Raw genomic sequence first — 14,698 nt, 5'->3', positions numbered from 1 at the left:
ATGTCCGCCACTCTGGTGCACACTACCACAACCTCCACTGGTCAGGTCAAACCCCTAGGTAAGGTAAACAACGATGGGAGATGCCGCATATATAGGGCCATTGCCATTGCAACCTCTCTGGCACTGCTAAACTGCCAAATCAAGGCGCCACTAAGCCAGATCTGTCACTACTGCGCCTGAGGTCGCACCACATAGCTCGCTTCCGACGCGTCGGCTCCACTCGCCGCCATTGTTTGTAGAGAAGGGTTGGCGCCGCCATCTCCACCCGGAGTCGGAGCCTCTATTTCCAGCACCCTCCCAACAAACGAGAATGAGGGCCTCACTGCTACCTTCATCGGCCCCGTGCAGCTTGCCCACGGCCGCCACTGGCAGCGGCAAGGGAGGAAGAGTGGGGAGGGAGGGGTGGTGGTGGGCTAGGGTTTTTAGGAGGGAGTGTTTTGGAAGATAAGGTAGTTTCCCTCACACGTTCTACTAAAATAAAATAAGACCAATCTTAATTTGGCAAAATGGTAAATTTTCATTATAAACATGATTCGACTCGCCAACTTCACTAGTTGTGCCAATAAAAGGAAACTATCACCGGAGAATTCTTACTAATAATCTAGTGAGGAGAGGTTAGAAAGGTAATGCTCATGTTTTCCTATAGCAGTGCCAACTGCCAAGGAATCAAACAAACATTCTTGTGATGCATGTTTGAACTTGTGCTAGCAAGTAGTAGCAATATGGTCCTTGATCCATGTTTTATTGCCGAGACAAAAAGAATTTGTAGCATGTTTTAATTTTAATTAGCCCTACTAATGTAGTTCATTATATATGTCAACTACATAATTATTTGTTCTCTTTACTCAGTTACTACACCAACATGTAACTACTGAATTCATGCATGAGTCAGTTCACGCAAAAGACATGTTGGGTCGATGTAGGTCACAACTATTTTGTATTAATGTGCATGGGTCTTAGACTTAAGTCCTCTTGGATCTTATACTATATTGAATTCATGCACTAGCCAGTTCACCCAAAAGTCTGGACTAGTGGAGAAGTGTGGGCAATATATTTTTGATTGTAACAAGATTAAACCTTTCTGTAAAAAAATGTAACAAGACTAAGAGTAATGGAAGACGAGATGTTTGCGAGGGCACAAGGATGAGTGTGAACAAAGCGTACCTCAGATGGTTAGATTTCTTATGGTGGAACCATTTCACCAGGGTTCAAGTCCTAGACTTGGCACTGGTGCTCGCATTGATTTTTCTGAATTTATTTAGACTTTTCAGCGATGTTCGTTTAATGGGACGAGACGCTCCATCGAGGCATTTATGATGACTTCGTTAATAAGATATTGTGGCGGCTTAGTATGTCAGAGGTGCTCATAGGGATAGGGTGGGTGTGCATGCTTTGTAGGGGTGAGTGTAGTGTTTGTATTGTGTTAAAAAAAGGCACAAGGATGAGTGTGGGAAATCATCCAAGTTGTGATTCTCAAAAAGAAAGGGTCATGTATTTTCATTTAGTTTCATTAAAATTCGAGAGTTTTTGAAAGATCCAGCAATTGCTGGCTTTTCTTGATCATTAAATTTTGAGAGTGATACTGCCTTCCTAGACTTGTTGACATTAAAATTTGATACTACATTGAACTTCTATGAAATAGTTTTTTTTTGTGAGGAGAACGGTGTAGTTTCTTCATTTATTTTAACTTTTGTAATCATTGGTTTCGTGTTCGTATTGTGTTAAAATGGCACAAGGATGAGTATAGGAAACCATCCAAGTTGTGATTCTCAAAAAGAAACGGTCTGGTTTTTTCATTTAGTTTCATTAAAATTCGAGAGTGATACTGCCTTCCTAGACTTATTCCGTTGGCATTAAAATTTGATACTACATTGAACTTCTATGAAATGGTGTGTGTTTTTTTCTTTCCGAGGTGAATGGTGTAGTTTGCTCATTTATTTTAACTTTTGTAATCATTGGTTTCGTTAATGGGTCAATGATCTAGTGCTTTTATGCGAAGAAAGGGCATCAAAGGAGGACATGCAACATGACAGGTTTCCACTTAATTCCCACTTTTTCCAGTGCAGTTTTGGAACATGACTTGTTTGCCCATCTCTTGTTGGCTGTTGGCACATCTTTGAGACTTTGAAAGACCAAAGTATTTTGCATCCAACATCTCTCTCTCTCTCTCTCTCTCTCTCTCTCTCTGCATCTAACATCTCTCTCTCTCTCTCTCATGCGTCCTAGAGCTTGATCTGATCCGGTAGGTGAGTGAAAATAACAGCTGGTCGGGAGGATGCATCTGCATTCCCTATTCTCTCTCTTGATGCTAATGGGATTTTAGGTAAATGTTTACGGACCCGTTCCTTTTACTACTTCCCTGGGTTATTAGTTGTCGATTAACCTGGTGAGGTTAATCTTCACACGTGCACACGACAGCTTATTTACTTTTCACGGTACTTCTACGTGAAGCAATAACTCCAATTCCTAGACATTAGTGGTATTTGTCAAACAAACAATAATTAGAAAGTTGCTCTGCTTGTGCCTTGTGGGATGAGGTAATTCATCTCTTTCAGCTGGTAAAAAATCTTGAAGCCATCAGCACAGGAAGTCAGACCATCCATATATTCAGAGAACTGTGGTCGATGAGACTGAGCTTTCACGCATGTTCCCCCGATCTTAATTGCAGACAAAGGAACCCCGGCGGAGAAATTCTGCCGCCTCCAATCCGTTTGGTACACGGTGACGTCCAACGTCGTCCATCCATCCGTCCATGCGTCTTCTTAGTTTATTCTGAAAGACGAGGCCGTCCATCGATCTAGCATCCAGTAGACACGAAAGCTCACCATGCAGATATACACCATCAGCTTTACCTAACATCAACATATTTTCGGCTGGAAAGGCCTGATCGTCTCAGGTCATCTCTAGACTAGAGTTTGGAGCAAGCGATCGATTGGATCAGCATAACTTGATCAACATGTCGCCGCATTCACGTGGGACTGGCCTTAATATGGGCCATGCAGATGACATATAACCGTCAGAGCAACAACCAATGCGTCAGTGAAGGCCAAACGGCGGGGTTCGACAGCTGCGTGGATCCATCAACTGTGCAGTCAAAAACTCCATTGGAAATTCTGCTCCTTGGGAGAGGTAAGCAACGGGTCATTGTTAACTGTATCGCTAGTCACGCATTACGATATGTAAATGTAATGTAAAGCCGAGCTGCTGGAGGGAGTATAAAGTTACGAGGAAGGGATCGCGGCAGGTTCTGAGAATCGAGGTGTGATTAGATACCCACCGACTGGATTTGAGTGGGATCCATGGCAACAAGAGGAGACCGGCCTGCAGTGTCTGACTGACCCTGCCAACCCAATAATGCCATGGCTAAAACATGCATGCACCTCTTGACAGGTTAGCTGTAGAATATTGGAACGGCAAACACTAAGAACTAATTGGCCCTTCAAAATAGTTTAATTGATTCTCCTGATGGGAAAATTCCGAGAACTGGATGCAGTAGGAAAGTACACAGGGCTTTATAGAGCTTTTCATTTAGTTTATACAATGACCAGCACAACCTTTCAGAATAAAAAAGGGTATGTGAACTCTGGTAATCTCCATGGCAATGCTTTCTTTACAGGGAGGATGCCCCCATGTTAATGCTTTCATGCTGCAAAATGCCTGTGATGCACTCACAAACCTCGACAGGATTCCAAATCAAAATTCAGAGGATAGCTCGAGGTAAAAAAACGACCGATTTGCTATCAATAGAGATAATGGGTCAAATCCAAGGCCCAACTTATATTATTCACTCCCTAACCAGTGTCGAATTTGTCATTTCTGTATCTAGAGCCTTTTTTTTCTTCCGAAACCATGCAGGAGAACTGCATATGAACACAGATAGGAAAAGAAAAGGGCGGAAGCCCGTGTAAAGTTCAGAAGGACCACAATCTGACAACCAAGGAATAGCGGGAATAGGCTAGATTCCTTTAGCTCCTTTCTTTTGTCTTTTTTTCTGTAAATATACTTATTATTAATAGAAAATACCGTAGAACAATTGTTCTACGGTTGGTGCTTCAAAAAAATAATCTGACAACCAACAACTGGAAACAAAGAATAACTGTGACAGCATAGATTGATGATGTTTTGAATTTTGATTTGACAACGGTGCACTAGATACTTCCCCTGACCTCTCTGTGACCAGTATACAAGATGTTTCAAAAGACGATGTTCATCAGATTCAGAACCGTAATCCAGTCGGCAATCTTGTGACAGTCAAATTGACGAATGATCACCTGTTGAGCATGTACAGAATACCACACGAAAATGCTCTCCGGCTGCTTATTTCTATGCCCTCTCTTGTTTACAAACAATTTCCACTGCAATATTCGGTCTGGACGATGCACGGACGGTGCGCAGCTACACGCAACAAATGTTAGCCATAATTTTACAAGCCCGGCAGTAAGTTTATAGCAGACGCTTACAGTCAATAGCTACCATTTACAATCCTTACATACCACTTTTTTTCCCTGTATTTACCTAGAAAACATGAACTAATGAGTCGCTCCATCTGAAACTGAAAACCAGCCTTCCACATTTCGCCTTCAAAAAAGGAGCGGCGCGAACGAAGGCAGAGTTAGTCATCGATGGTTTTCGCTCTCATGCAACCGCAAGGCGAGCATCGCGGCTTCCGACTTTCCCGCCTTCGACCGTAGAGATAGTCCACCAGCTGCACCTTCGACCGCTGAACCACGGTTTTCGATGTCACGGCGCTCGTCTGCTCCTCTTCATACTTCACCAGAGCCTGCTGGACCTTCTGCATTTCCACCTCCAGCCTCCCAATCTTCTCTGACATCTTCCTTGCACGCTCCAGGATCTTGCGCTGGTGCCTGCTCCTCAGGTCAATGTTGTCCCCATCAAGGCCGTCGGCCGACGTGAACTCTTCGGCCTTCTTGGCAAGTTTACTGTTGGTGTCAATCAGCTCGATGATGGTGCTCTCAGCTTCCCTTATTTGGTATCTGACGTTCTCGAGCTCGAGCTCTTCCGATGCCTCGGTGTTCGTTTTGAGTTCTTGAATGCTGGACTGGAGGGTGCTGAGCCTCTTCCCGTCAGAAGATAGCCTTTGAATGACCTTGTTCTTCCACTCCTGGTGTGGCTCCGTGGTGATGGACCTTGGTAGCTCTTGGTTCACAATGCTCAGCTCTTTCACCACCACTAGCTCAGCAGGAGACTGTCTGCTGCTGCCACTGTCAAATGACTCACTCTGCGGTGGTCCCAAATCATCGCGCGCATGGCTATTGCTTGGTCCAGCAAGGTCATGAACCTTGTGATCTGCTTGTGCTGCTATTTTCTTTTGCTGGCCAAGGGCCTCGGTTCGACGGCCTGAAGAAGGTTGGATGAGATCAAGCTGTATGTCTTTCAACATTTGCTCGTAGTTCATTTCAACCAAGTCATCATCCAAGATCTCCTTGAGCTTCAGCGCCTCGATCTGCTTCCTCGCTTCTTGCAGATTGGCATTGAAACCAAGCCTCTCTTGCTCGAGAAGGACACCCGCATCCGCGACCACATTCTGGAGCCTTTTGATTGTTCCACGCAATTTTTGCAGCTCCATTTCTTTTACTGTTTCATTTGCATTCTGATCACTGGATCCCGCTATGGTTTCCAGAGGCTGAGGAGATGATGCATTTTCCTAAGAAAAAGAAGAAAAATGTAAAATGAGTCCTGGAATGAAAAGGATAACTTCATGAAATGTACACAATGCCAGTTTTAGTCTTAGGGAAATACTATATCGTTTTGAGGGAAAGCTTACGAGATTTCCCATGCTTATCATTAGTAGTTAGATCCTCCAATAACAGAGTAATTGTAAGAAGTAAGGACCTTAATATCTCTTTTCAACAGAAGATTAAGGACAAAATATTTAATTGTTTGTACTAAGGCACTACTAAATAAATTGTTAGAAGACGAAATAATCCTATATTACTAAATAGATGGCTTTTTAAAATACTAAATAGTTGGAACCGACTGCTGAATTTTTGTGTGTGCACGCGTGCATGCAAGTGTCTTGTTTGTAATCGCCAGAAAATACATGGGAAAGGGAATGTTTACCTCCACTTTGAGTTTATTTGATTGCAAGAAATCATTAGCAAGGGACACGGTTTGTTTCTCCAGGGCACTGACTTCGCTCTGCAATGATCCTAACATCGTGACGTCACCATTCAGATCGACCTTCAGTCTTCTGTTCTCAATCTCTACAGCATTTAGTTTGTCTTTCAGCTCGTCCACATACGAATTCCTTCGGGTGATATCTTCCTTGAGCACCTCCTTCTGCACCATGGCACTTATCTCATAGCTCTCACATGTTACGATGAGCTCAATGATCTTCTCCTTGAACAGAGCTGCATTCATGATGGCCATGTGCATGTGGGATACCAATTTTGTGATCTCTTCATTGCAGGATCTGATGTCGACAGAAGCCTTCTCCTTGCTCATAAGCATTTCCACATTTCCATGTAACTTGAGTATCTCCTCCAGTAGCATTTCATTTGATTCTTGAAGGCCAGCGCCGTCAACTTCTTTGTGATTATTTTCTTCACTAGACCGGTCACAAATGCTCATGGTTGTATCTTTGCCGAGGTGGTTGTCCAGGAATTCAAAATCACCAAGCTTCTTGTTCATCATCCTGATGTCCTTACAAAGCTCGCTTCCTACAGCTTGTAGGCACACAAAATCATCATGCAAAGACTTCAACTCCAGGGACCTGTCTTCATGAAGGCTTCTAAATATCACAAGAAGGATATCTTTGCTGACGGCTTCGCTCATGAGAACGCTGAAATCATCTTCAAAGATCATCTCTTTCTCCCTGGAGTCATGTAGCTCATTTGCCAGCAAAGAGTTTTGTTGAATCAGCTTTATAATCTCACTCTGCAGTGACCTCCGAGAATCTTGAAGTTCTGACAACTGTCCAACCAAGAACTTTGCCTCGGCACTCAAGTCATCAACTCTCTGGTTACGAGACTCCATCTCTTCCCAGAACTCATCGCTGATCTCCGCAAGCTCCTGCCTTTCTGCCTGCAGCTGGAGCAACTCCTCGCTCTTTGCTTGCTGATCTTGCTTGAGGGTGTTGCGCTCCGACCGCAGGTCGGCTACCTCCTGCCCAAAGTGCTCCAGAAGTGTGACAACAAGAGACTTCTCAACAAGCTCTTTCTGTCTCGCATCCTGGGCATCAGATATTGTACTCCTTAAGCAGTTGACCTCATGCAAGATGAGCTGCAAAATGATGTCAAGCTTCATTTGGTCTAAGGACTCATACTTCTCATCCAAGTGTAAGACACTCCGTAATGAACCGATCCCTTCAGTTAGCTTCTGATTATCCTGTGACAAGCAGTCCAATTTCTCCTCATGAACCTTGCATGCTTCTTCCTTCTTTTGCAGTTTTGCCAAGTAGTCTGAATTTGCTGAAGCCATGTCGCCCAAACACTCTTTTAAGATGAAGATCTCTGTCTGAGCTTTGACAATCTTCATCTCCTCCTCTTGAAGCTGCTCCTCTCTATTCCTGCCTTCCTCTAGCAATAGGTCAATTTTGTTCTGTAGGTCAAACTGAGTCTTGCTTGCTGAGAGTGCAAGATCTTGGTGTTCTTTCCTCTCGAGCCTTATCTGCTCTTGTAGCTTGATCACTTCATCAAGCACCGAGTCTTTCTCCTGTTGTAGAGCTGAGTGTCGTCTTTCTAGCTCTGTGTATTCTGCTTGTAAACTCACGAGAGTATTGCTGATGCTATCAACCTGGAAGAATAATTAAGGTAAGTACATACTAAAGACGGACAATCAAACCTAATTTTTTATGACAACTGGTAAAAAAATAAGGTCATTCACATAGCATACCTGAAAAACAAGAGTTGTCTTCTCAGATTGAAGAACTGAATTCTGACTGTTGACTGACTCTGAAGATTTTTCCAGCTCTTTCAACTTCCTCCTCAAGTCCTCCAGTTCAGCATTGGCATCAGATAAGGAATTCTCCAAAACGGTGTTCTTCTCGAGCAGCACCTCCATGGTCTGAGAAATTGCCTCAAGCTGCGCAACAAGCGCAGCTCGCTCAGACAGATGACTGCATATCTTGGAATTGAGTTCCTTGCATGATTCTTCCAACACCGCCTTCTTTTCTCTTAACCCTTCAAGCTCAGTAGTTGAAGCTGCCAAGGACTTCTCCAAATGTGCATTCTTCTCAGACATCCTCTCCAACTGCCTCAGGTTTTCGGCATGAAGAGCCTCTGTTCTCTCATGGTTCTTGATGATGTCTTTCAGCTCAACATTGCCATCCCTTAACTCATGTGCAAGAGTTTGAAGTGATTCTACATTTACGTTCACCGACTGTATCTGCTCCTTGATCGAGAAGTGTTTCCTCTCCAGTTCACTCCTATCCTCCTTCAGGTGTGAAAGCTCGTATTGAAGTGTCTTCTTCTCATCCACATGTTTACAAATCTCTTCTTCAAGTTTTTGTTGCGCATTCTTCATGGAAATGATCTCATCCTGCAGACGAATTATCACAGCTGAAGAAGAGTGATATTGGCTAGTCAGATTCTTGTTCTCTTCTAGAATACTGTCCAATTCTTTCTGAAGCACAATCTTGCTTGTTTCAATGTCCTTCACTTTGCTTTCTTCTCTCTGCTTCTCAAGAGCCAGCCTTTTGCTCTCTTCTAGAATACTGCCCAGTTCTTTCTGAAGCACAATCTTGCTTGTTTCAATGTCCTTCACTTTGCTTTCTTCTCTCTGCTTGTCAAGAGCCAAAAGCCGCAGTTTGTCATGTGCTATTAACAGCTTCTTCTCCAAAGAGAGGCTCACCATTTCTGCTTGCATGCACTTGAGATGCTCCTCTTCTGTGGAGATGTTGAGTTTTTCCAGCTCATCTTGCTTCTCATTTAGCTCATCATGCTTCTGTTTCAGCAAATGTTTCAGCCTCTCTACTTCCAACTGCAAGTCCTGGTTATCTCTTTCGAGCACATGGAAACGCTCCTCGTCCGCTGTGCTTGAAGGCAGCAACCCAGTTTGCATCTCCTCTTTCAGTCTGTTGAACTGTTCCTGGGTATGCAATATCTCAGATCGGAGGTTCTGTAATCTAGCAGAGGATTGTTGGCATTGCAGAACTGCAGTTTCCTTCTCTGCCTCTTGCTGCGCAAGAGCCTCCTTGAGACAAAGAACCTCGGACTCTGCACAGTTGCTCTGTTCTAGCACTGATGTGATCCTCTTCTTCAGGTCTTGGTTTTCCTGTGTCAGGCTTGCTAGTTCATTCTGCAGCTTCTCGTAGTCTTGGTCATCTGCAAGAAATTTTTTTGCTTGTCACACTTTATTCTCATGTGTGCGTGTGCGCATGGTGTTTTGCAATTTTGCCCTAAAAACTCTTACCTTTGCCATGCATTTTTGGATCACCAGAATTCATGAAAGACAGGAAATATCGAGCCATTTCTGCATTGTCCTGGTCAGTTTCAGTTGTTGCAGATTCAGCTGGCAGATCATCATCTGGGTCCATAAGAACCTGATCAGGGAATGCTTCTGCTATTTTTTTATGGGCCTGTCGGAGGTCCCCGGCTGCATGATCATATCTTTCAGCTAGAGCTCGGTATGCACGGTACAACTCCTCAAGCAAGGCCATTAACTCAGGTCGCCTTCGGTAGTACATTTCCGCCTTTTTTGCAAAAGACTCCGCATCTTCTTCAATGATTTTGATCATCAGCTTAATTTTGCTATCCATGTCTGTGTAATCACGAATTAAGAGATATGAGCCCTGTACAAACTTCAACGAACTTCTGAAAAAAACTGAAGCATCATACAAATACAAGGAGAACGATAACCCGGACCCTTCATTGTTCACAATATTCATTCATTTACACTTTCATCATTAGATAGTTATCTTTTAAAACATGCAGCGTAGATTAGCATTCCCTTGGCTGCTTATGAAGTGGCATCTTAATCATGGAATGGAGTCAGTGGAGAATCTATGGTATTCCCCTAATTAAACATAATCCATATGATTATCATATTACATCACATGTCTACTAGGGCCTAAAAGAATACAGAAGATTTTTGGCTCCCAATCACTAATGCTCTCTTTATTATTGAAAATTCAAAAAAGATGCATTCTTAAGTTAAGAGCAATTATGTGTGTACATGTGGAAATACAACACAACCTTTTTAATCTGTACAACCAAAAATTCAGCTAGCTATCATATATAGACTTCATTATCTGACAGAGTCATGGTCATGTTAAGACTCTGCAAGTTCTGTCAATCATGATCTGTTGGTACACACATTTTAGTCTTAAAAATGACTCAGGCATAAACTTTATAATTCATGACTGACAGAGCTCGCAGAGTCTTAACATGAATCAAGAAACATGTTGGTCTTGATTTTGTTGAATTAAATGTACAACAAATAAATGTGCGTAAATCAACAGATCATGATGGACAGATCTTGCAGAGTTTAAACATGACTCTGTCAGATTAACATGACCATGACTGAGTCACGAACCAGGACTGATTGCTCACTTTTGAAACTTGTTAAGCAATAACAACAAGATTTTAGAGTAGTAGCTTTAATAATCTGAACTTTCAGCTAACTATCTACCAAACTAATAATAAACGAATAGTACATCGATGTACTGTGAATAGTACATCAATGTACTGTGAATAGTACATCAATGTACTGCACAGCTATTCTGCTGATTAAGCTCATATATTCCACTATGGTGTGTACTGGTCTGGTAAATTAATCCAGTAAATGTTCAGTCTAACCTTAATTAACGAACATGAAATAAATGATATCATACATTTGGTTATTCATTACAGTGGCCAACTAAACCAAGACGTGGGTGCCTGCAGAAGAACATGTTATCGCTAACTTGCTATTTGCAGCATTGAAGTTGCCCATGTGCTTCGACAGTACTCTAATGACTTTCACACACTGCCATTACAATGCAAGTTTTTCCACAAGAAATTTGCAATTCATCATTGAAACCTTTTTCTCAGATTTACATCCTTGGGACCACATAACAGCAATGACAATAAACACACTAGATCAAGGCACAGTTCCTACAAATCAGAGCAGTGCTTCTATACTCCCCTGAAAAATAAATAACACAAATGCTAAAAGCAGTACCTGGTCAAATCCTCTATACATTGCTTAGATTTTCAGGTTTCCAAATTCAGACTATAAAATTATTATTTTAATTGTAAGCTTCATAATTCATATTTAAATAACAAATTGCCATCTCATATCTTTTCTGAATTTCCAATTTGGAATGTGACGAGCTTAAATCACAAATAAGGCTCATGTGGATAACCCAATGAACTTCAGTCTTCAGCGAGCATTCTTTGAACCACCTCCGAATATCTACATTTCTGCTCAAATTGATTTCAGAGGAACTTCCAGGGAAATTTCGAATTCAGTTATTGTGTGTGTTTGCTTATTCACTTCAGAATCAGGGTTACAACTCTAATGCCAGATCAGCATCTGAGGCATGCTCAGTTTTTAGAATCCAAAGGAACCGGTCATCCAAGGAAATGACACGCAAACAGCTCAACAAGTTAACATATTTTACCTTCGAGATTCTCCTGAAGCCATTTGGAGTTCTTTGGGCAGATATGACTGTCCCACCACCATGAGTACTTGCGCTTAACATCGGTCGGTGATGTCGTTGCCATCACGGCAACAGACTAAACAGCAGAGGATGTTCTGTGCTCCCACAGGCAGAGAAGGATGACAGCAACAAGAACCAACCACAATCTAACACCAGCCAGTTACCTGCAATATAAATACCCTCAGATTGTTAAGTATCCTTAGCATGCAGAAATAACCAACGAACGGGGGAAAAGGTTACTATCTGCTCCTATTTTAAGCTCAAGATCAGCAACGCCACAAGGTAGCAATAGCAGCGGCTAATCCTCCTAGTGATGAATTTGTTTCTTGATTATTAAAGCAGCTTTGAGCTGAACATATGAGTTGAGTTGATGAACAAAGCGGCACATAGTAAATGATGAATTGGAAACAGCAGAACTGCACAAATCTCCAAAAGCAATTGCCCCGCAGGTGCCAATCACAAAACTGCAGAGTATGCAACACAAACTCAGTAGAGAATAAACTGCAGCATCAGCCAAGGAAAGAAGAGCAGAGAGGAAATTTATCCAAAGTGAAAGCAGAAAAAAAAACAATACCATGTGCAGGCTTTTTCCGCCACAAGTTCAGGAAATCACAAGCTTCTGCTCACATCACCAGCGACTCAAAAATCCTACTGCTACTAAACTATAGTGAACCAAAAATATATAGTAATGAATAATAAGAAAGGGAGGTTGCTTGCAGAGGCAGGAATGAACGGAGCATCAAACAAGAATGATAGAGAAAAGGAAGGGTGGGCAGTGACAAGAAAACCCAACCACCCAAATAAAAGATGCCCCCAACCACTCTCCAGCTCCCAGATGACATTACATTACAAGAATTACAAGGAGGCCACATTGATTCCTCTCGAATACTCCATTACATTAGTGATCAGAGGCCAGGGAGAGAAGAAAAAAATAGCGTCCTTTTGATGAGCCCTCCTCGAAAAACAGAGATCTCTTCCAAATCTTACCGGAAGAAACACGAAACCGTCGAATTCCGTCCATGAGACTGAATTTATCGTTGAAGAAAAAATTTGGAGCGAAGGAAATAAATAAAAGATGAAAATGATTGCAGTTCGTAAAGGCCGTACTGCTGATCATTGTCAGCCCGAAAAACCTGCAAAAAAAGGGGGAAAGGCAATCCTGCAGCGGCGGAGGCCACGAGGAACATCACCAGCAGGCCAACGCCTCAGGAAAGAGACAATCACACAACGACCGCTACCTAACATCAATCAATCAAGAACAAATAGTAAGAGAGATAGCCTTCTTGTTCTTACCCTGATTTTCCTCTGTCGGCGACCGCAGCTGCAACCCAATGGAGATCCAGCCGCTCCCATCCGGCGGCTAGGCCATCTCCCCCCTCCCCGGAGGAGCTCACAGCGCCGCGGCGGAATGCATCATGCGTCGGCGGCGAGATGGCGATCCTTCTCTCCCCCCTGGAGCCGCCCCTCCCGTTTCTTTCTTGGAGCAGAGCAGGTTTGATCGATCAGGCCGGAGGGTGGTGGCGATGGGGATTTGATTGCTTGCTGGCCGGTGCTGTGGCCGGAAAGCAAGGACAAGGCTTGCGGCACAAAGCGCCGGCGATTGTGGAGCTTTTGTTTTGTTTCTTTCCGGTGGCTGGAGGGGATCGATGGCGATCGGTTGGTGCAGCGGCAGCGGCAGTGTTCTTGTCTCTGCGTGCGTGTGAGCTGGGGACGCCGAAAGCACGGCTGGATTCTTCTCTCCCAGTCTACTACTAGTATGAAACCTGGCGCTTTTAATTATGGGGGCATTGAGCGGCACCTGTCTCGTGCGGGATTTCCAGAGAGATTTGCGCGTGCGCCCTCGGGAGCGCTGGGAAATTGCGTGACTCTGGAAGATGCCTCTTTTTTGGCTGATTAGCTCGTGGCTTTACTGGTACTGCTAGCTAGCTGGGCAATTTGACGATTCGTGTGGGGGCTCCTCTGTAGCGTTGTTGAAGATTGGAGGAGTAGCACTAGTATAATAATGCTGAATGATTGGAGTATAATGCAGCATGATTAGAGTTCAGTGCACAAGTAGACAGTTGTGGTAGTATGTGAGGTATCGTATTCTCTCGCCACGGGGAGCCGTTGTAGCCTGCGTTCCCAGTCCGGGCTGGCATGCATTGCCTCCTTCGCTAGCCCACCGTAGTCCGTAGAGGATCACAATGGACCTCCTCGTGGAAGCAGGGGTTGTGTCGAATTTATGGGATTGTTCGTGACAAAATTTGTCACATTTTGCCTCGTCACAAGGTTCAACTCTTTGTTTGGTTTGCAGTGTGCTCGTGGCAAGATTTTTTTTTCATGAAAATTAAACCCCACATATCATTGACTCAAAAAAGTCTGATAAGACTACCTCAAATGTGACAAAGTGTAGCCTCAGTTTTGATCACTTTTTTTTTTTGCAAAATCTTAATTTTGATCACCTAACCTTAGGCATGCGTAGTAAAAAAAAGTGTGGCAAATAGTGACAACCTTAGTATATAAACCAAACATGCGAAAATGTATAGGAGCTCTCGGGTGCTACGCCCCCCTATATTCAAAAATAATTTAGTAATTCAAAAAAAGTCAAAAATTCCCGGAACTTTTTATGGAATCAAACATGATCAAGTATTGCACTCGTATAAAAAGATCAAATAGGAAATGACTTTTATTGTATCCGGGGTCAAATATTTCCTAAAAAATGCTAGATACAAATACTATTCATGTTATATTGTCGTCATAAATTTGTTTTCTTTTTTTTCCCTGAAGTCAACGAGAATTACTCCTTGGCCGAAATTTTTATATGAGTACAATACCTAGTCATATTTGGTTCAAAAATATATCCAAGATTTTTTTGACTTTTTTTGAATTATTAAATTATTTTTGGATATAGGGGGGTGGAGCACCTGAGTGCTCTTAATCCGCTTCCACAAACATGCCCTTACAATATGGAACCGGCATCGGCTAGGTGGCTAGGCTGCTTTCTCGCGACGCCCGCCTCACTCTCCTGTCGTCAACCCTTGACTCCCTGGCTATTTCATGCTAGTTTTTGACCCCCCAAAGATTATCATCAAAATCATCAACGCTATTCACAAGTCC

General features: G+C 43.0%; 1 protein-coding gene across 2 annotated transcripts; it reads right to left on the bottom strand.

The window, feature by feature from the left end:
* Window positions 1–4,290: 4,290 nt before the first annotated feature.
* On the bottom strand, window positions 4,291–13,376 carry LOC147972829 (protein NETWORKED 1A-like). Of its 2 annotated transcripts, none has more exons than XM_087521708.1 (6): window positions 12,896–13,376; window positions 11,564–11,766; window positions 9,373–9,720; window positions 7,855–9,284; window positions 6,082–7,755; window positions 4,291–5,665 (listed from the first exon to the last, which is right to left on the bottom strand). In XM_087521708.1, the coding sequence occupies exons 2-6, from the start codon at window positions 11,664–11,666 to the stop codon at window positions 4,613–4,615; spliced, it is 4,608 nt and encodes a 1,535-aa protein (XP_087377834.1). In that variant the 5' UTR covers window positions 11,667–11,766; window positions 12,896–13,376; the 3' UTR covers window positions 4,291–4,612. The 2 variants fall into 2 exon arrangements, with proteins under 2 accessions (XP_087377834.1, XP_087377835.1); XM_087521709.1 differs by lacking the exon at window positions 12,896–13,376 and adding an exon at window positions 12,177–12,339.
* Between the last annotated feature and the right edge of the window lie 1,322 nt (window positions 13,377–14,698).

The sequence above is a fragment of the Triticum urartu genome, chromosome 5A, assembly GCF_056163025.1.
Source record: "Triticum urartu cultivar PI428250 chromosome 5A, HENAU_Tu73, whole genome shotgun sequence".
NCBI classification, from domain to species: domain Eukaryota; kingdom Viridiplantae; phylum Streptophyta; class Magnoliopsida; order Poales; family Poaceae; genus Triticum; species Triticum urartu.
This window is presented reverse-complemented; position numbering and strand designations above follow the sequence as displayed.